Here is a 24620-nt window from a genome sequence, read left to right on the forward strand (position 1 = left end):
GTATTGATCTGTTTGTCCTGTTTTTAAATATTCCAAAGGAGGAATTGCCAATACAGTGGACATTTAATGATGATTCAAATACATTGTCATGTTACAGTGATCATCATTATGATAAGAGTACATTGTAATACTCAAATCTATTTTGTCTTTAATGCTGCAGAGATAAACTGAAAAATCTTAATCACATAATATCAAAGCATGTTCTTTAAAGGCAATATAATCTATTATAATTTGTTTACAGCAAAGACAATTCTGACTGTACCCACTGTCATGAGACCGTATGGTATGAAACTAGTGAAACACAAAGGGATTTCAATAGCATCCACTTCTCCGACTTTAATATCCATATTCACCAGATCCATGTTTGGCTCCGCAACTAGCGGTAGTTTCCCTACAAAGCTGTCCAAAACACGGCTGCACATATTGTGACGTCATGCGCAAACTGGTCTGCAGTCTAGCCAAGGGAAGTGTCGTGACACAGCCATCTACTTTGAAAACTTAACATCAGAACAGAGCAACGTCATGATGATGCAAGCAATTGTTGGTTACCTTCCGGGTCTGTAAGGCTCTGGACGTGCATTCATACTAAAAAAGGCGTATCCTTTTCAGCTGGCGTTTGAAAGTTTGTTTTGTATTTTAATTGTTTACGGTTTAATTTGCAGGAGGTGACAGAATTCGTTACAGAAATTTTGTAAAGAATCTGGAAGGAGAAGGACAATCACAAAGCGCCGCAGAGCTTGAGGTTGTCAGAGGGAAGTCGCCGCATCAAAATCAGGAAAAAATGGGGGACAAGGAACTGATGTGGGCCTTGAAGAATGGAGATTTGGATGTAGTGAAGGACTTTCTTGCTAAGGTAAAGGAAGATAAAACTATCTATACGGCTATATTTATCTAAAAGAGGTTCTTACCTGTTAGGGATTCCGGGAGAATATTGTGTCTAGAGACAGCTAATGGATTTAATGCTAACTGCATTTAATTGAGTTTTGGTGTTCGTATGTGGTTCGATATGAAAAACGTTAAGTGTGTAGAGGCCCAAGCGTTCTTTGTTTGAAATGCTGTTATGAATATATGTTTCTATAGTATGGTTATGTAAATCTTTTAACACAGTATAGCGTATAGTACAGGCCCGGTTGTCGCTCTGCGGATTGAATTGTGTGGTGGACGTATGCTGACGGCATTGGGGAAAAATAAAGAAAAAAGGCTAATGACATTTTATTACTATTAAAACGGTTGTTTTTTAACGGGTTCGTTCTGTGGAAAGTTGCACTCTTCCTATTCAGTAGGATGACTTCACATTTTTCTGATCCTTGCAAAAAGCTTTGCATTATTCGTAGCTTGGCTATATGGGCCTTTGTGTAATGTTAATCCTAAAAAATAATTTTATTTGATATTGGTTAAGGTAACTTTTAAGATTTAAATTCAAAACACCGCCGAACATGACATTGTGCGGAACCTTCAATACTCATGTATACGTATGCTTCCTAAACGTCTCTGCTTTTATTAGTCTATTAGTATGTCGGCATTAATGCTGTACGAGTTCATCTGTGATTAGTGTTATAATGCCACAGCAAAAACACCTTTAGATTTTGGTAAACCTTATAGTTCTTCAAAATACAAGCTATAATATTTTATCGGTTTTACTAATTCTGTTAACCCATTTTCTAACCCACCGACTAGATAAACTTGCCCACAAAATACGTCTATTGTGTGGTTATTTGGCAGCAGCGATATCAACCTGCAACTCAGTTGTAGAGGGGAGTCCCAATTACCTGTAAAGTGCTTTGAGTTGAGTGTCCAGATAAGTGGATGAATTATTTTTATTTAATCTCATAGTTATTATAACTACCAAACATGATATGGGATAACAGCTGTGCCACTGTTCTGCCATCAACATTACTGCCTCGCTGTGCAGGTATCCTGGGTTCAATTCTTGGGGTGCCATCTGGTTTGTACAGTATGTTCTTCCCCTGTTCACGTGGTTTGGTGCTCCGATTTCCTCCCACATTCCAAAGATATACCAGTATGTTAACTGGCGTCGGTAAAATTGGCCCTTGTGTGAGTGTGTGCATGTTTGTGATTGTGTGTCCCTTGCAGTGGACTGTTGTCCTGTCCAGGGTGCATCGTGCATTGCACCTGTTGCTTGCTGGTTTAGGCTCTGGTGTCCCTGCAACCCTGTATTGCATAAAGCAATTAGAAAATGCATTAATAGATTTATAGGTAACTGTTTCCTTAGTTATTCACATTTACTGGTTGTGAGGCACTGCTAATATAGGAAGAAAATGAGTTAGCAGGAGATTACTTTTATATCTTAGAGCAGGAAGTTTGGTTAGGTGTTTCCGCAGTTTAGTTGCAAATATAAAATGCTGCTAACAATACTGGCACCCACAAAAACCTGTACGTAGGATAGGCAGGCCTTAATAGTATTGTATTCCTTCTCATTCCTGGAAAATTAGGAACAAAAAATCCATCGAAGGTATGGAAACGTCTCCCATTTATAAAAAAAAAAAAGACCCTGAATTGGAGGAAGCAGTTAATAGATGGTAGGAAGTATATGTGGATTGTATTTTTTACTTAATGCATTATTCTTATATAAAACATATGGATATTTTGAGCATATATAATGCATATTTCTGTAAGAATGATGTTTTTTTCTTTAACTTTTTTCTGTTGCTGTCGAATCATAAATTTTGCAAAGATGTTATCACAGGAGTTAGCCATCAATAAACATAAAAAACCTGACACAATATTACAAAAAGAGTAAAGATGCTGTATTTAGTTGGAAATCTAAAGCAAATAAGGATTTTCCTCACATTACACTTTCAGATGTCAATGCCACTTCCACAAAGCCTTTTTCCTCTAAAGTTACCTCCTACTGTACAAGTTTTCTTTTCCATTGCAAGCAATATTTTCTAATGTATCAAATTGTCAATTAACTTCTTATTGTTGAAGTTGTTACAGACATTGTGAAAGGTATTACAGTTTTTTGTCCCTTTTTTGTTTGTGGGTTATCCACATTAGTTCATTTTAGATTTTAGTTAAATAATTTAGATTTAAGTTTTTTGTATAAACAGTTTTAAGCACTGAGTCCAACTTTTGACCTATTTGGTAATGTGTTTGTGAGATATTAACTTGAATCCACAGTAAGAATTTAAGTCTTCCTGTGACACATGAGAAACTGTGCTACACAATGGAAGCAGAACAATAGCACAACATGGAAAAGATGGGTACTACTAGTTCTATTTACATTTGCTAGTTACATTTCACAGATAGAAGCTATGGAGTACTAGTGATTCCCCATCTGGATTTTGGAGTGTTAAAATAATACACAGAAAAAGTAAGATTTCCCCCATTTGTTTCTATGACATTACTATAGAATGTATATTACCAATTTTGATGTACATGAAAATCCATGGCATACTTTTCAGATTCACAGATCAGCACTTTAAGCTAGTGCTTGACGTTTGGAATTTCAACAGCCTAAGTAGCCTAAGATATTTCCATTTATATTAATCTGCAATTCTGGATTCTGCAAATGACTGGATGTTTAGATAATAAGTAATGATAGACCATCATAACTTTCAGTTAAATACTTGTGTGTGTTAAGTGTGTGTGTATGTTGTTTAATATTAGATTGCTCCTTTTCAGTAGCATTTATAACCTCACCATCATATGAAAGACAAAATAACTAGAATGGTACTGAACCGCAGTTTTTATTTTTTTTTATTTTCTCCATGTGATTTATGAGAGCTCTTGTGTACTCAATGAATAAATAAGCTATTACAAATGAACAATAAAACTAACAATCTTTACATTCATGTGTAAATGGGCTGCAGAGTACAATAAAACTTTCATTGGCTGAAGGTTTATTAAAGTAACTACAGTATTGAAATGAGTGAATTATTAAAAAACAGGTTTATGTAATTATAAAATTATTTGTAAAGTTATATAACACAATTGAGAACACTTATTAACATACTATGTTACTTGCTTCAAAAATGGAGAGAAAGCAAAATGTTTCAGGTTGTTGTAGCTGTCAGGTTAGGCATTCCTAACTTCAGCCATAGCATAGTTTCTTGTAGTGGCACCTGCTTGAATGCTTGAAATATGTACCCAGGAATCTGTATTGAAATACTATTTTATGGTAATACACTGCAGCAGCCACGATGGCATGTAATTGCATAGCTTTCAAATCTCCTGGTCTCATGTCATGGCCTAAAACTCTTATGAATTTGCAACAAGTCTAGGTTGATAAAAAAAAATAGTTATGAACGTAAAATTTTGATATTGTTGAAGTGACTCATGATTCTGTTAGTTAACCAATTTTTGTATGTGTATAAAATAAAGCAATACATCACAGGTTTTGATGGAAAATCTTACACATTATGGTTTTGGAATCATGAGAGTTAGATTAGTAACTAAAAGAAACGCAGGGTTTCCTGTGCGGAATCACAACTTAATTTCTAAAAGAAAACAAAGGGAAAGGAAGCCACTCAATTTTCAAAGTGAATAAATTACTGTAACATTTTGCTCCACCAGGTGTTGGGCCTACCAATCACTTCCCTTTCAACTCTGACTGCATCTTTTTCTTCTACCTTTACCCTATAAATATATTTCCTTTCTGTTTTGCCTCATCTTGCTGCATCTTGCTGCAGGAGAATGTGGACCTCTTTTCTCTCAAGGGTAATAAACTAGGGTGCAGGGCTCATTGCATTGGTATCAAGAAGGGAGATAAATCCAGCCTTTCACCCAGTGCCAGTATAGATGATGCCAGATCACAGCAAGAAGCAAGTCAAGACTAATCAACGGGGTTGAAGGAAAAGCAAGAGCATGGCTGTTTATACTGCGGTCACAGAGCAGATTCCCTTGCTTAGACAGAGAACAAAGAAGGACTGGAATTAGTTTAAAGCTTTCAGAGTGGAATTATGCCCTTAAAGAAATTAGAAAGTAGTTTGAGTCATGCAAAGTAAGGAATTTGACTGATTCGATGATGTGTACTCAGCGAGATGGGCCATGAGCCAGGGGAGTCCTTCCGGGAGTGCAAACTGGCCTGTTAGTGCTCAACATGCACTCAGCTCCCATGTCAAAAACCCATTTGTACTATCACCTCCAAGTTATGGTTGAAGGGGCCCCAAGCCAGGCACTAGTGTACATGGGATAGTTGCTCACCATTGTCCACCCTGATCTCTTGTCTCTGGGTGCACCGTTATAGCCCACTAGCCTGAAACTTAAGTATGATTACTGGAGAAGAAACCCAATGTATGGGTGAACAACAGTAATCATACAAGCAGGGAACTTGCAGGGAACTTGCACTTCAGGGGAGTGCTCCCATCCAAGATAGATACATCTTGGGGCTGGACTTTCTTAGGGCACAGCTTGACTTCTGCTTAGGTCTCATTCATTTTCTAGGGGGCCCAACAAACACCATCCATCCATACTGCATGGTGCCGGGAAAAAGCTAACAGACTGCCGTCTCCTCTTTCTTTCACAAGCCCCTTGGCAAGACCTCCACCACCAGTGCCTCCGTCAGTGAGCCTCTTACCATCAGCACCCTTGCCAGTCAACCCATTACCAGTTCCCCTGACACAGTGCCTTGTGTACCTGGATGGCTTGATGGTGCATGATTGCTTCTTTGACAGTGCACTCCATGCCGTCAGCCTGGTCTTGGAGAGAATTGCTGCAGCAGGCCTGAAGCTGCATCCAGACAAATACCACCTGTTGCAGACAGAGATCTTCTTCCTGGGTCAGAGTTGTCACTGAAAAGGACAAGGTCGTAACTGTGTGGGATTGGCCTACCCCCAGCAGCTTGTGACAGATAAGGATCTGCCCCAGACAACTTTGTGGCTGACTTTGCCACCATTGCTGTCCAACAAGCTCATTAGGAAAAGAGTGACATTTGAGTAAACTGAGGCAAGAAAGGAGACCTTGGGGACATGCTAAAATGGGTTTGTGTGATACCCTAATCCTGGCTGCAACAGACTCAAAGCTACCATTTCTCCACGAAACTGATGCCAGAGCAGAGCTCTTGTCACAGAATACAGGTGAGGGAGAATTATTGCATAATACAGAGGAGAGCAACTACTGTGTCATCCATCTTGAGCTGCTGACCATAGTGAATACTGTCGAACACTTCCAACACCACATCTGCAGGCTCCTCTTTACACTTTGCACTAACCATGCAGCTTCCAATGGCTTCTCTCTTTCAAACAACATGAAGAATATGAAGGCAGGTTATACACTAGATCACTAAGCTACAGGCATACCAGTTTACAGTGCAATACTGTATCTGTCACTATGTAGCATTCTGCTCCCCTCCAGTGTTTGACTATCCCACTTCCTTCTCATCCTTGACCCTGACTGTGTCTGTTTCCTCTTGCATTACCCTATAAAAGGTTTGCCACATCTCTTGCTATTGGAGACTGCGGTCCCCTTCTCTTTCTATTCCCCTTTCTCTCTCCTAGTAATTAGCATGCCCACTATAAACTTAAGGGGAATAAACCACCTATTGTTGGAACTAGAACTCCTGTCTGTGGCCTGATCTCTGCTTGTAATGAATCTCAGTAGCAAAAATAACACAATGGGTTGATGCCTACAAAATATAGCAAACAGCAATGTGTTTCAAGTGGAAAGATTCGAGCTAGCTATTGGATAGCTAGGTTTGTGGGGGGGGGTGGTGTAATTTTTACATGCCACTTTGTCACCTGCGGGAAGTTACCACTTGGCCTAAGCCTGCATAAGTTGATCCTGTTTACAGAGACCATGCATTTCTTTCCTTGTGTGTTTTAGTGTCAATAGATTTGTAGATTGTTACTAGGCTGCTGAATTTTGAAGTGCACAAATCCTAGGCTTAAAAATCTGCCAGTTTCAGATTAATTGCTTCACTCCTACATCTGTTTGCATTTTTATTGAAAAGGTATTCTTGCTCTTCCCTGCTTTGTGCTTTAGCTCAACAGATGTTGTTTTCTTCAAATCTTGAATTGGATTTTTCTTAGGAAATGAAATATTTGTGTATAGGCCTCTCAAGGTTCAAACTTTGTTGTCAGTTGTTTAAATGTGACGGGAACCCAGCTGAGTTTGGTGTAAGTCTAATATTTTCTGAATTATTCTTCTGTTTCATCATCTATTTTCTTTTTATCCACAAATGTGAATTTATATTTGCATTGCATGACAGTATTTACTGCTACTAATCTTCATGTACCTTGAAAGAGCTTTATTCTAACAGAATGCTGGAAAAATCATGTAATGCAGTGAGTAGAATTAAAGGGATTGGGGTAGAAGTCTGAAGCCTGGTTTATCTTTAGCCTTTAAAATTTTAAAACTTCAGTTGTGGGTGACGGCTTCTCAGAAACATTCATCCTTCTACAAATGAAAACTGATGTTATGGTTTTTAGAACATTGTGGAGCCATAGGTTGCCAGCCTCTGTTCAAGGTACACATCCATCAGTATCGCGAGATACAATTTTGTATCTCTTATGCATCATCACCATAACATCACACCAGATGAACATCATTGTGTTCCAGTTATTCTGTGCAATCCATTTCTGATTTTCAGGAAATCTTATCTGTTCTGCAAGTTTATTTGCCTTTTTTTGCAGGGTGACGATGTAAACCGGACTCTTGAAGGAGGAAGGAAGCCACTACATTATGCTGCTGATTGTGGGCAATCTGAGATGCTTGAATTTCTTCTCTCCCAAGGAGCAGATGTCAATGTAAGTACTGAACATGTCTAAGGTTCACTTACATGTAATCAGACTCAAATTTTATTTGAACCTTGCTTCTTCTAACCTCCAGAGGTTTACAAAAATGCTTTTGGTCCAGTATTTTAACGCTTGTCTTCCTGGTCGTCTACATGTTAACTTTTATATTTCCCATTCTGGCCATTATCCAGTATTGGTTCTGCTTGTTTCAGATCCATGCTCCAGCAAATTCATTCCAGATTCCTCTTTCAATGAACTCCAGCTACAGTCAGGTTTATTACTTTTTTCAAAACTGCGCGTTTTCTGGCGACAGCTCAAATGCTCTACATTTACGTTGAGCTTTATTAGCTCCACCTGGTGGTTTCACAAGGTACTTCCAGATAATATTATCCTATTTAAAAAAAAACATGCGGTATGTGTATCTCTTTAAGAGAAATATGGTTTACTGTATTTAATGTGTTGCCCTGGTTTTCAGCGGAGGTGCATTTTACGACCACTAAGCAACATCAGAAATACATTAGTAGGGGACTATGGTTGTATGGAACTGCAAAGTTCTGTACTTGCTCTGTCAGATACAGACACTGCCAGCTTTAATGAAATTTATTTTTTGCCTGCAACAACCTTGGGATTACTGTTTATAGGCTTCAGTCCAGGTAATATACCTTGAAAACTCATCTATCGCCATATTAATACATATGCCATAAGGTTTCAATTTGTTAAAGCTGTCCTTATGTCACCTATAATTGGGTCCAAGGTTGTAATATATTCTCTGTTGAATTACACATCGCCAGCGTTAATTAACTCCATCATGGTGAATTACAACTGCAATCTGTCTCTTGAGTGACCACCAATCCATTTTGAATACACTTGAGATGTATCAGTTGGTATCTGTATAATCTCCACAATGTCTGAATAGTGTTTACAGCAAAGTAAATTTAAACATCGTAAGGTTTGTTTTAAAGTTCTTACACTGATCACCATTATAATATTTGTAGAAAAAGAGCTGCAAATATTCTGGTAACTAAGACCTGCAGTGGTGCTATAAAAGTTTGTGAACCTTTTAGATTTTTCTGAATTTCTGAAGAACTTTGACCTAAAATGTGATCAGATCTTCATCTAAGTAATAAAAATAGATAAAGAGAATCCAATAAAACAAATAACACACTAAAGGATATACTTTTTCATTAATTTATTGATTGAAATGATCCAACGTTAAATGTCGGAAAAAGTATGTGAACCTATGCTTTCAGGAACTGGTTTGACCCCCTTGAGCAGCAGTGACTTCAACCAAACAAATCTTTAAAAAACATCTTTAGAAAATTACAGAATATGAATAACTTTAGAAAAATAGCAAAAAAACACATTCATGGCAAATTAAGTTAAAACAAGTGTGGTCTTAAAGAAGTAGTACAACAGATTAAAATAAACTACAATAACGTCTAACACAAGTGTCAACTATTCATGGTACTTGGGCGGAGCAGTGGCTAAGGATCTGCACCTGTGGCTGGAAGGTTGCTGGTTCAAATCCCGTGGCTGGCACAGGAATCCTACTCAGTTGGGCTGCTCCGGGTGCGCCGTATAAATGGCTGACCCTGCGCTCTGACCCCCTAGCTTCTCTCCTTGTCTGTGTGTTTCAGAGAGCAATCTGGGGTATGTGAAATGACAAATTCCTAATACAAGAAATTGTATATGGCTCATAAAATGATCTGATCATCTTCGTCTGGGCAGTGAAAAGCTTAATACGGCTTAATCCGTGCTGGGACTGTCCCATGCAGAGAAAGAGAGAAGGAGCTTTGTCTAGCATTGCTGAGGACAATTTATGAGAATGTTGGTCTTTAGAACAGTCTGTGCTTGAATCTGGCTACTCAAGTGACTGTGGAGTTTTCGTCTTTCTACAATTCACAATCTCTGGGACAGATTTAGTGTTTGGAAGAGTCCTGTGAGCATCTTGGAGACTGGAAGCCAGTAAGAAGCTTAACCGTTTCTCTAACAGAAGCAGCCATGTCACTGCAACTCACAACTGACAGCCCACTGAAACTAAGCAGATGTGAGCCTGGTCAGTACCTGGATGGGAGACCTCCTGGGAAAAACTAAGGTTGCTGCTGGAAGAGGTGTTAGTGGGGCCAGCAGGGGGCGCTCACTCTGTGGTCTGTGTGGGTCCTAATGCCCCAGTATAGTGACGGGGACACTATACTGTAAACAGGCGGTGTCCTTCGGATGAGATGTAAAACTGAGGTCCTGACTCTCTGTGGTCATTAAAAATCCCAGGGTGTTTCTAGAAAAGAGTAGGGATGTAACCCCGGTGTCCTGGTCATATTTCCCATTGGCCCTTACCAATCATGGCCTCTTAATAATCCTCATCTCTGAATTGGCTTCATTACTCTGCTCTCCTCCCCACTGATAGCTGATGTGTGGTGAGCGTTCTGGCGCCCTATGGCTGCCGTTGCATCATCCAGGTGGATGCTGCACATTGGTGGTGGTGGAGGGGAGTCCCCATAACCTGTAAAGCAGTTTGAGTGGAGTGTCCAGAAAAGTGCTATAGAAGTGTAAGCAATTATTATTATAACAGCTATTGTTAGAGAGGAACAAGTAATAGGTTTTTCCATGCTGAAAAAAACACAAGGTTACGGCCATGGAGCCTCCTTCAGGTGTGAGCCTCCTTCAGGTGTGCTCTCACCTGAAGAAGAATCACACCTCACACCTGAAGAAGGCTACATGGCCGTCACATTGTGTTTTCTTTCTTCTTTTTTTCAGCATGGAATAAACCTATTACTTGTCCCTTTGCAGCCTACACATGCTGATGTAGCTACCCACCTGAATTGTTAGAGGTATTGGCAAAGTTCAGTTAGGAGTTCAAATCTGTGATCCCCCAATTCAATAGCAAGGAAACCTTGTGTTTGTTTTCTATGTCAATTGCTAACATAGCTCTCAAGGGTCCAAAACCCCAATGTATGAGATTTGGTGTAGAAAATTGTGATTATATACTATTTGGATTGATAGTTTATTCACATCAAAAAATGATCTTGCAATGTATTACTACACAACAGTATTACATGATGGGTTATTGTGTACAGTTTGTTGGTGTTCACACATTTGTTTGAACAGGTGGCACCAATTTTTGAGCAAGCAGACCATCTGCCCTGTATACAAATGTGGGAAACCCTGTTATCTGTGGATCAGAGACTAGTGAGAGAACACAAGTTGACAGAGAACAGTGAATGTTATTCACATTCTAATGTTTTACACTCCACAAGTGTGCCTTCTTAAATTTCACATATGCACTTAAGGCCTCAATTAGAATCAAGATCTGTGGACACACCAGGTCTCTAGGGATAGGTTTGGCTATCCCTGATGTGTACGTTTTTTTCACCATGCAAGTTAAACACTACATTCTACACAAGGCCAACATTAATAACAAAAAAAAGTGTGGTGAAACCAGTTTCAGATTTAATTAATTGTTTTTTTTTTATTTTTAGGTTAATTCACAAGTTATTTCTTAATCCTCCTAAACAATGTGCCTAAATATTAAATGCTTTAATGACATCATAATGCAGGTAGAAGGTGAGAAGGTACACACATTTACAGTCACAGAATTAGTCATCCTGTTTTTTGTTTGTCATTCAAGCATTTAGGGGATCTAGTCTCAGAAGCAAAAATAACTCACAATCTGTTATATTTAAGAAGTATGAGATGTGTGTGGCTATCTTACTTAACAAACCATTTGATTCCAATAAAGACTCAATTTATGAGCAAAATCTGGATGTACTTGTTGTAGTAATCTGTTCTAGTAATTTAATTTCATTTTCATTTTGGAAGATGTAGTTTTGTTGTGTAGCAGTGATTATATTTGTTGTAATTGTTATTGCTATTGTTCCATGTAACAAAAGTTTGCTCTTTGCTCTTTTTACTTTCTACAGGCACCTGATAAACATAACATCACTCCTCTCCTCTCTGCTACCTATGAGGGCCATGTTGCCTGTGTCAAGATCCTGCTATCCAAGGTACTGCTTTTCTTCTTATTCTGCATTATATATGGTAACTACTTTGCTAAGATTAAACCCTCTTCACCAAGCGATCCTTTCCTTTCCATTTGGTATAATAATAATGTGAAGGAGTCCACTCACCATATAGATTTCCTTGCAGATAAATAATTCCATACACTTGTATATCACTTTTCTGGACATTTGTATAGTATCCCTGGCACTATAATGAGGTATTAAGATCCACACAAACTGCAGGGTGTGTGCCTTCTACTGGCCTCACTAACACCTCTTCCAGCAGCATCCTTAGGTTTTCTAGGAGGTCTCCCATCAAGGCTCACACCTTCTTAACTTCAGTGTACATATGTAATTTGTTTATATTAGACATAATAAGAAATATGATTTTGAGACTAAGAAAACACTAAATAAAGCTACAATTTTACTATTACTGTTACGGTTACTAATGCAGTAGTTCTCAAACTTTTTTGACCAAGTACCACCCCTGGTCAAACCAAAGCATCCAGGTACCATCTACAAGTCATCTTCTCATAGGAACCCCAGAAAATCTCAATGACCATCAAGAGCGCACATGCATGCACATACTCACACTTATAATAAATATTATAATAATAAACTTCATTTGATATAGTGCCTTTAAAGGTGGCTTCTCTAAGCGCTTTACAGAATGACAGAATAACAACAATTAAAAATAAACAATAAAAAGGCACTATTTCAGTGAGAGGGGTGAGTCTGTTTAGTCGAGCAAAGCAGATGTGAATTCATTGGTCGAGTCTTGAGACAATTCACAACAGTGTCTAACAGATTTTATATCGTCAGGCATTTTCTTGACGGCAAAGGCCTCGCTGTGGAAGCTGCGGTTCATATCTGGAGAAACCTCTCTAATTTGTGCAACTACATGCTGTGTCGGCTTGTCATCGCTCTAGTACCATCTGTACAAACTCTGGCGCATTTTATCCAGTCAATGCCATTTTTTCATTCAGAAGGTGAAATATGTGCTCTCCTGTAGTTCCTTTTGGTAGCGGCTTACAGAACAGCAAGTCCTCATGGGACATGCCCTCAAACTCGTATTTAACGAGCAAATTGACCAAATTTGGCCAACATTTACAGCCTCATCTAATTGCAGTGAAAAGCATCTGCTCATTTTAACGCTCTCTATCAGTGTACGTTTGACATCATCCGCCATATCAATAATTCCATGAGTGACTGTCTTTTGGAGGGGGCAGCAGGTCGAGCTGTTTAGCAGCTTTTTCTCTACACCTAATACATGTCAGTTCTTTTGACAACGGTAAACAAAGTTCTTCACAAGTAGTGTGGGACTTACCTGCTTTAGCAGTCCGCAAGCTTGCATTTTTCCCCATTTCCATTTCAGGAGCCTGTCTCGGAAGTTAAAAGAAGTTTTTATTTCATGTGCATGGGAGTGAAACAGAAACGCTCAGTGTATTTTTCTCAAATTAACCTAGAACAGTTCTTACATATTTTTCTGTTTTTCTGTTATGCTTTCCTGTGTTTACAACATTGCCATTGTTCCAAAATCACGCACATTCTCCTATCTCCCTATTTGCTGGAGATAACTTTTTTTAAATACAATTGGCCGCTTTCATTTGTAGCACACATTCCTTTAGAATGGTATAGAATTACACTGTAATTAACCCTTGTTATACTGCGAAACGCAAACCGCGTTTTACCGTGGTATAACCCGGTCGTTTTGATTGGCTGCATCTGTAATTATTAAAGCCCCTAAATTGTTTTATTAATTAATTTAACTAATTAGACAAAGTTAATTTGCAAAAAGAAAATGAGTTAAAAAAAGTTAACAGTAAAAAGTAAACAGTAAAATAAACATTTAAACAAATTGTTAATCTGGAAGTATCAAATCAAGAAAATTATTAACATTATTGTGTTTTCAATTTTAAGAGATTTTTTTGTTAGTAGTGAGGTAGTAAAGGCAGCAGCTTGGTGTGTTGAGGTGGAGGAGGGCGACGGCTATTGTAAGTCACTGTTGAGGTTGATGTGGAGAGAAGAGAGGAGGCAAGGGTGAAGAGGCATTGCTTTCGTATAACTCGCTACTGCAGGTTCATCGATATGCAAATCTTACTCCATTTCTTCGTCCAAAACAGATTTTCTTAACACCTCTCAGGTTCCCTTATCAAGTCTTAAACACAAATATTTTGTTAAAAAGCTGGGCAAACATTCGGAGACAATGGCAGAATTTTTGGCGCGCCCTCTCTTTAAAGCCCTGGCCAAATACGAAGACAGTACGTACAGTTATAATTCAAACTGAATTAAAAACTACACATCCCAGTTACCATGGTTGTGCTTGTGATCATTGTGTTTATCAATGAAACAGGGCGAAAAATCAGTCACATGACTTTGGGGCTGAGTTTCGAAAGCTTAACCTATCCACAATAAAGTGAAATTTACACGATAGGCTACCTCGAACTGTCAGTTACACAACTGTGTATGTTGCTTAAGCCAAGGCATTTTAGTTATGGAGGCGGGAAGACGCCTAACTTGTCGACATCTTTAACCATTCCGTGTCCGAATCACAGTAGGTACAGATGCAGCCATTCAAAATGCGCGGTAAAAACCCACGGTACAGTAACCTATCTGCAGGGCACCGGAGGGCACCGCGGTAAGTGATTGGCTGGCCAAAATGACCGACAGGGGCACTCGTGTTGCATTGGTTGGTAGTGAAAAGATTTAATCATTTAATGTCTTTACTGTGCACATTTTAATCCGCTTGGTTTTGAATATTTATATGGAATTTTACCACTAAAGGGAAATTTTAGTAGCTGAGCATAAAAAGAAGAGGAGCATAACGCATCTGAAGGTCATAAACGATATTAATTTAGGAACATAAACATTACTGTATGTACATAAACTGTACTGTGTATGGCTGGTCTTGATAGTTTAAAGAAAAAATACACACCAGTCTTCCATTTCTCCCTAAACGTTTTAAGCATGAAAGTTTTATGAAACGGTACCCAAATATGTGATTGCTGTATAGAATGAATTTTAATTTTTAAAAATTATTTAACACGAAAATTAAGCTGTTTACATCTTCCGCCTGAGAACAGTCACCCGTTGCTACCCAACGCAGAAACACAGCCACTAACTAGCAAAGAGAGGACATTAGCTAGCCAATATGATAGAAAGAAATAAATGATTATTTTGTTTATTTCTTTTGCACATTTATTTGAACATTTCCATCGATTGTACAAGCACTTGGAAACTGTCCAATCCCTAGTTCATCAGGCATTTTACCGGTCTGGTGCCGGTCTGTGTCTTCTAGGATATAATGACGGCGAACTCTTGTTTTTATGTCCACTATAACAATCTCCTTTGCTTTTAACCGAGCGTTTAATAATTTCCTAAAATGAAAATGATTTACTTTATTTCCCTCACGGGATCAATAAAAGTATCTATCATCTGTCTAAACTATGGGACAGAATTCTCCCCATACCCCATACCAGAGATTATGGTAGGGCTTCAGAATGGTGATTGGCTGACACCATCTGACACCCCTCTGATTGGAGAAAAAAGACGTGCTGGTTTGCTATACATACAGTACTGTACCAGGAAGAGGATTTCTTTCTGTTCGAAATGTGTATTTTAAAAGTAAAAACCTTACAGCGTACACAGATTTCGTTATCTTTGTCTTATGCATTATAATGTTCACCGCTCTGTCTAGCAAATTAATAATAAACTTTATTTTATATAGCGTTTTAAACGAATAAGTAATTAGATTGCTCATAAACCTAATCACTTACTTTTTTTTTTATTTAGGCTCAGATTTCAACTATAGATCGTATTATTAATAACCATAATAACAACCAACCAACAAAAACAACCATATAAACATAATACCAACCAAAAACATAGATAACGACCACAATACAAAATCAAATATATCAAACCATTATACTCTCGCAAATTCCTCCAATTATCATAATCCCGCCCCTTATGCAAAACCAAACCATTTTCCCATCCCAGTTTATCCTCTTTATCATCCTCAAAATCCACCTCGATTTTCAACATAAAGCATTACTGCTTACTGGGTTTTTGAGGGGGGGGAGGTGTCTTTCGCTGGAAATCTCGCCTGCTTCTACTTTACGAGTACAACCCCCTCTCTGCCGAAGTGCTGGCTGTGATGAATTAAACCGGTTTCACAGGTATAAGTAGGAAGTACAGTGTTAAGTGGTAGCTGGGCTCCTCAATAGAATCGCTTTAACATGCTAATGCGTTGGTTTAACAGTCCGGGAGTGGCAAGCTTCCAATGTCAACTCGACTCGACTGGAAGACAATGAACGTATTTTAGCCCTAAATGAATTAATAGCAAACATGGTTTATATAAAATACATTTTTCCAAGAAAGTTTATAATAATACGATCTATAGTTGAAATCTGAGCCTAAATATAAAGGAAAAGCATTTTCAGAGAGCAATCACGCTGTGTTTATGTAGAAAAAGCGATTAGGTTTTTGAGCAATCTAATTACCTATTCGCTTAAAACGCTATATAAAATAAAGTTTATTTAGAGATGAATGATCAGTGTCGCAGTTTAAATAATTTTCGTAGGAGGGCTTGGACAGATTCCAAGTGCATTTTTGCAATTTACGTTGCAATTTAGAGCTTTCTGGCAAGAGGAGACACCCAAATTATAATGTAACATGCCACTGTTTGTGCATGAACAAAGTTATACTGCAATTTTCCTTAGATACGCGATTAAAAAAAAAAATTTTTTTTGAATCCCCGGCGGAACACACTCCATAAGAATCAGTGCTTTTATACAGTTTATCGCTTTTAAACACATATATTTAAACACACGTTTACGATTTAAATCAAAACGCGATTCAAATCAATATAAATGTTTATTTTGTAACGCATAGGTGACTATTCATTGTTATTAAAAAGACTTAAATTCGATCATGTTGTGATATTTAGAAATATAAATTTGTTTGGTGCGAGTGAGGTTTTATTTAATCTCTGACCAAGGGAAACGTTTCATTTTTTCAAAGAAATGTTTGTTAAAAAATAAAGTCATAGTTCCATGGGATTCAATCACAGACCATGTGACATGGGAGTCAGGAAACTAACACACAGCGCCACCAGATTTGACAACGCTATAAAAACGCTATAAAATGATGTGACTAGGCACAGAACAAGTTTACAGCACAGTACAATAATAAATGCTGACCATGACTTTAGAAGCATAAATTACCTTACACTCAATTTAAACACAAGCTGTCTTTAGCCCTCTAAGCTGGTTCATACAGAAATGTAGAGATCCAGGCTCAGAACACACAGCTTCATTAGCGAATACATATGCAGGACAACTAGAGAAGATGTTTTACAGAGGATGGATTTTTAGAAACATCCCATCAGTGACATCACTGAAGTCAACTCCTACAGTAGGTACTGTAACTGTCGTGTGGATAGTTTCACAAGAATCAGACAAAGGTTTAAGCATCGTTTGTTCTAGATAAAACTGCAAAAAAAACAAAACAACAACCCATAATGTACTTCTTTGCGGCTCTGTTTGCCCAAATCATATATTCACAACGTGAAACCTAGAAAATAATATTACGCAACCAAAATCCGCAATATGGAAACAGAACCTGTGTAACTGTTGATAGATGATGTACTCTTAACATTTTTACAAGACGAACTACAACATTTAAAAAATGACTTGTATGTACTTGATATCTCTAATCAATCCACGGCGACATTGTTAAAAGCAGAGTCCCAGCACAAAACGAAACTAAAACGCATACCGTTTCGCGCTTCTTATTAGTTGCTCAAAAGTAATTTGACCGTATGAAATGCATAATATAAACCTAGAAACATATACGTGAGCAGTATTTACGTACTGTAGTATCGGTGTTAAGACATACCTCTCAAATACTGTAAATCAAGTTAAAAATATCTCAAGACCGATTCTAGTCATAATGAAACCATGTTTCGTGTATGTTTTCTTTAAAGTACCGAGACCAGCCATATACTGGACTACTCCAATATGAAATTGTTTCAGTGAAGTGCCATTTATATTGACCGAGAAGTGCACATAGGTGGCACATTCATGGGGACGTAACACAAAAATGGTAGTGTGATATTTGTAAGAAAACACTGCTGCAACATTATTTTATGAACACAGCATTGCAGTGTTTTCAACAGAAGCCAGAAAGAAAAATTTGCCAGAAGCTTGGCAATCTTCTGATATATTTAAAATAGCCTGTGCTTGTTTAAAAAAATAATAAATCCAGTTAATTATAAAAGGAACATATGACAGTATTGCAACGTACATTTAAAAAGCAAACCTAAGCCATTTTCCTGTGCAGAAAGTAAAAATGGTATTACAGTTAGAGAAAGGAATGTCACCCTATATTTCAGTACCATAAAGAACCATGCAGAGATATGTACATTTTGATTGTTTATCTGTGTCTACCGTGAAAGATATTGAACAATGTGTAATTGGAATCGGTAAATGTGGAAATGTTTCAGACTTTTATAAAAGTGACATTGACAAAAGCCTGCTGTTTTGGAATAGAGAAACAGTGCAAAGATATAGCAAGAAGGGAGACCAAGACAATTGCTTGACCAAGAGCTGCCAAAGTTGAATCTAATGAGGGCTAATGATGCATGTCATGTCTTAAACATCAGAACGTTTTGTTTGACATCTTCTGTGAATAAAGACACCCTTGTAATGAACAATGGGCTAAGCAAGACTGAATCACGTTGAATCAGATTACATTCTTTATTTAAGAAGTTTGAAAATAAGTTGCTCTTCAGTTTCTCTAGGATGAAAATTTTAAAAGATCTTTAAAACAGACACATCAGGTACACAATACTGTCACACTGCAATTATAGTAATTGGAAGCTGAGAATCACTAGTTCAGCCTAATGTGAGTTAAAGATTGTCAGACAAAAATGGTGACTTCGAAGTGTGAAAATATAGTCAGGAAGTGAGTTATAAGATGTATATTTGTAGATTTCCTGTTAAACTTAGCATTTTATTAGTAGTCTGAAGATCATTCTGTGTAGTATCTGTAATGATTCAGCAACTGTTTGAAGAATTTAGTCCTGTTCCTTTCAATTGTAATTTGTTTCACTAGTTTCATGTAGCATTTTATGTAAAATGGTAATGTTTTCACTTGTGTATAAGAAGCAGGTAGACATTCCTGATTAGTCCACACATCCAAAATGTTGTATCTTTTCTACCAAATATGTTGGATTTGTGTTTGCAAGGCTATGTAGAATGTGAGAAAAGACTCTCCTACAAATAATATATGCCCCCTCAGGGTCAAGTGCTATAGTCCGTAAAAACACATTACAGAGCCAAGAAATAAAGTTTATACAGAAGATAAAGCTATCATAAAATGGATTTTTGAAAACCTCTTAGGCTGTGCTTAAAACAACTAAATGTTCTTGAATCCCTGATTTATGTTTTATATATACTTATATTTTGCATTTATTTTACTTAAATGTACATCAATTCTAAACATGACACTGATGTTGCTGTATCTGCTCTCTAATTACATCTCTGCCATAAAAACATGGATGACTCAAAAAAGCTAAGGCATTTACCTTAACTGTGCATGGTAATGTACTTCAATCTGAATTGAAGAAATTGGGGGTGATATTTGATTCAAGCTTGATGTTTGACACACATGTGAAACATATTGTCAAAACACTTTTCTTCCACCTTTCTTCCATATTGCCAGACTACATCCTATGTTGTTGCTAACTGGTGTTGAAAAGCTGGTCAACACTTGCGTGTTCTGCTCACTGAGGTATCTAAATCCACAACTACAGTATGTCCAGAACTTGGCAGCTAGAATCCTGACCAGGTCTAGTGTAAATTATCACATTACTCCTATCCTGGAGTCTTTGCACTGGCTTTGTCTCGACTTAAAATCCTCTTGCTCACTTATAAGGCTCTGTGTGGCTTAGTACCTCATTACCTGTCTGAGCTACTATCGCCCTACTTCCCTCCTCGCAGTCTTCATTTTTCAAATTCATGTCTCCTCACCTATGATCTGAACCTCACAGTGCCTTCTTTCTTACCAAAAACTCAAACACACATTGAAATCTACCTCTACCTGTCAAAAAGCTCACTCCCCATAATTTTCTATCCTTTATTTCATTCTGTTGATGCATGTTTTTGCACATCTGATGTTGTTTTGCACATTGCCTGTTGTCTTTGTTTTTCTTTTATTATACAGTTGTATTGTTGTTGTTTTTTTGTACTACTTATAGTCTGAGAGCTAGCTAAATAGCATTTCATTATACCATATACCTGTATATGAGTATAATGACAATAAACTTGAACTTGAACTCCTATCTCTCTCCCTGACCTATTTACACTCTATGGGTGACAGGGCCTTCTCCTGATGTGCCCCAAAAGCTCTGGTAGTCTATCCCAAAAGATATCAGAGAGTCACCTTCCCTGAGCTGTTACTAATCAAGAATCAAAGCCTTCTTTTTTTAGAAGGCTTTCATGAGCCCATTGTGTATACAGATGCAGCCATTCAAAATGCACAGTAAAACCCCACCCCGCGTGAAATTATCTGCAGTTCAGTGCGTTATACCACAGTATGTGACCGACAGGCGCCACTCGTGGTGCATTGGTTATTAGTAAAACAATTGCTTTATTTAATCACTTTACTGTGCATGTTTAAATCTGCTTAATATTGAATATTAATATGGAATTTTACAGCTAAAGGGAAATTTTAGTAGCTAAGCATGAAAAGAAGAGGAGATAACGTGTCGATTCACCATGCCTTTCACATGCTCATAAGATATTAATTTAGGAACATAAACATATTATGTAAACTGTATATGGCTGGTATTGGTAGTTTAAAAAATACACACCAGCATTCCACTTTCTTTATAAACATTTTAAGCATCAAAGTCTTTCATTCGGTCACATACTGTGATTATTTTGGAAAAGTTTTTAAGTGCTTCTTCTGACTATATTAAGTTTATTTACTTCATAAAAAAATATAATGTTTTAATGAGCTCCCACACCTGAAGAAGGCTCAACGGCCGAAATGTTGTTGTTTTTCTTCTCTTTTCAGAAGGGAATAAACCTATTACTTGTTCCTATGTATTTATATAGCTGGATGTATTACTGTAATCTACTTTCGTTTTATTTTTTATTTGACTCATTCATGCATGATTAGTTTCGGAACCTTTTTAAGCTGTTCATCTCAGCCATGTTTCTGAGAAGCCCGTTGGTGCAGCGGGTTTGTCAATAGAGGTTCTGTCTAGGCGATCTGGGTTCAATACCTGCTTACTGTAGAGGTTTTCTTCTAACAAATACTTTAAAAAAAATAAAATAGTAAATATTATGTACACTACAACAAATGATAAAACAGCAACACCTGACAATTAATTATATCTAAGTTGCAGACTAGACAACAGTTAGTTCTTTTCATATTCTGGGCATACAGCCAGCTTACCAAATACTTTCCCCCTTATCTTACTGACCAAGGACCGGCAGCATCTTTATATATATATTTGAGCACAAAGCCTACTGTATGTCAAGCCACTAGACTGCATAGTTTGCAAAAACATACAAAAACAATAAAATTATATTATTATCTCTGTTCCCGTTCGTCTCTCTTATCTATTCACTATTAACAGTATTATTTTAATAATAATTTCAAGTATCTTTTTCAGTCATTGTTTTTTCTTCGGTTTTCATAAGCTTCGCTTATTAAAATACCTATTTATGAGACACGACGTTTCAGATGTCAATAACTTTGTGAACAAATGACACAGAGCCATAAAGATTGTGATTTGTAAAAATTTCACAGCTTTTATTTAAACAATATCTAGTACCTGGTTGCGTTTTTAAAAACCTTAGTTTGAATAAAGCGGATTACAGGTGCAAGTGACTTCATAACCCGAGAAGGCATTATGCTATATTTTTTATGCATCAGTTGAAGGGTTTTGAAGTCTCTCAGAAACATAAAAATGTAACAAAATATTGTGTGGCTCAATGGGCATCCGATTCTTTTAATTTTAAAGAAAATCAAAAATAGAAAACAAAAAAGTGTGTCAAATAGACATTGCATGGTTTTAAAACCCATAAAAATCGGTTTAGATAGAAACATGAAATCCACAAAAAAATTGTGATTTTTCTTCCTTGTGGTCACCTTAGAATCTTTGGGTCAGCTGTAAGTTTCTTTTTACTATTTAATTTAACATCATAAATAAAAAATAAGTTTGTAAACAAAACACACATTTTATTCAGATTTGGTACAATCACATCACATCACAATCACCTGTCTTCTCCAGGTGTGAAATTAATTAGCAGTTGATTTGAGAAAACAGCGCACCGCCCACTGAGCTCAGTCAGAGAAGAGGTGGCGCCGATTGTACAGAAGCAGCCATTCAAAGTGCGCGGTACAGACAGATACCGGAGGTAATTGGCTACGGCGTCGTGCATCGTGACGCAAGATGACGCGGGGTACCGCGGTACGTGATTGGTTGACCGACAGGGGCACTCGTGGTCCGTTGGTCTGTTGTAGAGAGATTTACAGTAAACGTCTTTACTGTGCCCGTTGTAGTATTTAATATTTATATGGAATTTTACCACTGAAGGAAATCTTAGTGCCTGAGCATAAAAAGAATAGGAGCATACTGCAACGCGTGTGAAGGCCATAAACGATATTAATTTTGGAACTTAAACATACAGTATATGGCTGGTCTCGGTACTTTGAAGAAAACATACACACCAGTATTCCATTTCTCCCTAAACATTTTACGCATCGAAGTCTTTAACTAACGTGATACCTGTCGCCATCAAAGTCTTTAATGAAGATATTACTAATAGTATTAATAATGAACGACCTTGAACAAGCTGTAAGTGTAAACTCAAAGTATTGCCCTGGTCAACATTCTTTTTTTCATTGACCGTCTTTGTAAAAGTAACACCACAGCATTTCGCAATCACGCATTTGTTTCCAATCATGCAAAGTACAGTAATTTTTGAGAATCGATTCACCATGCCTTTCACATGCTCATAAAAGAGATTGATTTAGGAACATAAACATATTACCGTATGCAAACTGTACTGTATACAGTATGTATATGTATATTTAATGTCTTAACTGTGCCCATATAAGTATTGAATATTTATATGGAATTTTACTACTGAATGGAAATCTTAGTGCCTGAGCATAAAAAGAATAGGAGCATACTGCAACGCGTGTGAAGGCCATAAACGATATTAATTTTGGTACTTAAACATACAGTATATGGCTGGTCTCGGTACGTTAAAGAAAACATACACACCAGTATTCCATTTCTCCCTAAACATTTTAAGCATCGAAGTCTTTAACTAACGTGATACCGGAGTCAACAAGCATACTTTTAGAATTTGATGAAAAGGGAATATAATAGGGAATCGCATATCTCAAGAATATATGATTTGGGCAAACAGAGCCGCAAAGAAGTACATTACGGGTTGTTGTTTTGTTTTTTTTGCAGTTTTATCTAGAACAAGCGATGCTTAAACCTTTGTCCGATTCTTGTGAAACTATCCACACGACAGTTACAGTACCTAGGAGTTGACTTCAGTGATGTCACTGATGGGATGTTTCTAAAAATCCATCCTCTGTAAAACGTCTTCTCTAGTTGTCCTGCATATGTATTCGCTAATGAAGCTGTGTGTTCTGAGCCTGGATCTCTACATTTCTGTATGAACCAGCTTAGAGGGCTAAAGACAGCTTGTGTTTAAATTGAGTGTAAGGTAATTTATGCTTCTAAAGTCATGGTCAGCATTTATTATTGAACTGTGCTGTAAACTTGTTCTGTGCCTAGTCACATTATTTTATAGCGTTTTTATAGCATTATCAAATCTGGTGGCGCTGTGTGTTAGTTTCCTGACTCCCATGTCACATGGTCTGTGATTGAATCCCATGGAACTATGACTTTATTTTTTAACAAACATTTCTTTGAAAAAATGAAACGTTTCCCTTGGTCAGAGATTAAATAAAACCTCACTCGCACCAAACAAATTAATATTTCTAAATATTACAACATGATCGAATTTAAGTCTTTTTAGTAACAATGTATAGTCACCTATGTGTTACAAAATAAACATTTATATTGATTTGAATCGCGTTTTTATTTAAATCGTAAACGCGTGTTTAAATATATGTGTTTAAAGGCGATATACTGTATAAAAGCGCTGATTCTTATGGAGTGTGTTCCGCCGGGGATTCAAAAAATTTATTTTTTTTAATCGCGTATCTAAGGAAAATTGCAGTATAACTTTGTTCATGCACAAACAGTGGCATGTTACATTATAATTTGGGTGTCTCCTCTTGCCAGAAAGCTCTAAATTGCATTTTGAGTGCGGTTTTTGACTTTTTCTAAATTGCAACCCATAAATAAAGCTGATAAAGCTTAGACTAACTGTATTCTAAACTGTATTACAACAGCACATTGGACAATGCAACGTAAATTGCAAAAATGCACTTGGAATCTGTCCAAGCCCTCCTACGAAAATTATTTAAACTGCGACACTGATCATTCATCTCTAAATAAACTTTATTTTATATAGCGTTTTAAGCGAATAGGTAATTAGATTGCTCATAAACCTAATCGCTTTTTCTACATAAACACAGCGTGATTGCTCTCTGAAAATGCTTTTCCTTTATATTTAGGCTCAGATTTCAACTATAGATCATATTATTATAAACTTTCTTGGAAAAATGTATTTTATGTAAACCACGTTTGCTATTAATTCATTTAGTGCTAAAATACGTTCATTGTCTTCCAATCGAGTCGAGTTGACATTGGAAGCTTGCCCCTCCCGGACTGATACACCAACGCATTAGCATGTTAAAGCGATTCCATTGAGGAGCCCAGCTACCACTTAACACTGTACTTCCTACTTTGAAAATACCTGTGAAA

At 37.2% G+C, this 24620-nt stretch overlaps 1 protein-coding gene across 1 annotated transcript in view; it reads left to right on the forward strand.

The window, feature by feature from the left end:
- Positions 1-521: 521 nt before the first annotated feature.
- The window catches only part of mtpn (myotrophin), a 29195-nt gene continuing 5096 nt past the window's right edge, over positions 522-24620 (forward strand). Inside the window, exons 1-3 of the mRNA XM_088646917.1 lie at positions 522-853; positions 7593-7706; positions 11612-11695. Of these exons, the coding sequence (XP_088503043.1) occupies positions 782-853; positions 7593-7706; positions 11612-11695 (270 nt within the window). The 5' untranslated portion in view covers positions 522-781. The remainder of the gene's footprint in view (positions 854-7592; positions 7707-11611; positions 11696-24620) is intronic.

Source organism: Lepisosteus platostomus, chromosome 9 (assembly GCF_059453375.1).
Source record: "Lepisosteus platostomus isolate fLepPlt1 chromosome 9, fLepPlt1.hap1, whole genome shotgun sequence".
NCBI classification, from domain to species: domain Eukaryota; kingdom Metazoa; phylum Chordata; class Actinopteri; order Semionotiformes; family Lepisosteidae; genus Lepisosteus; species Lepisosteus platostomus.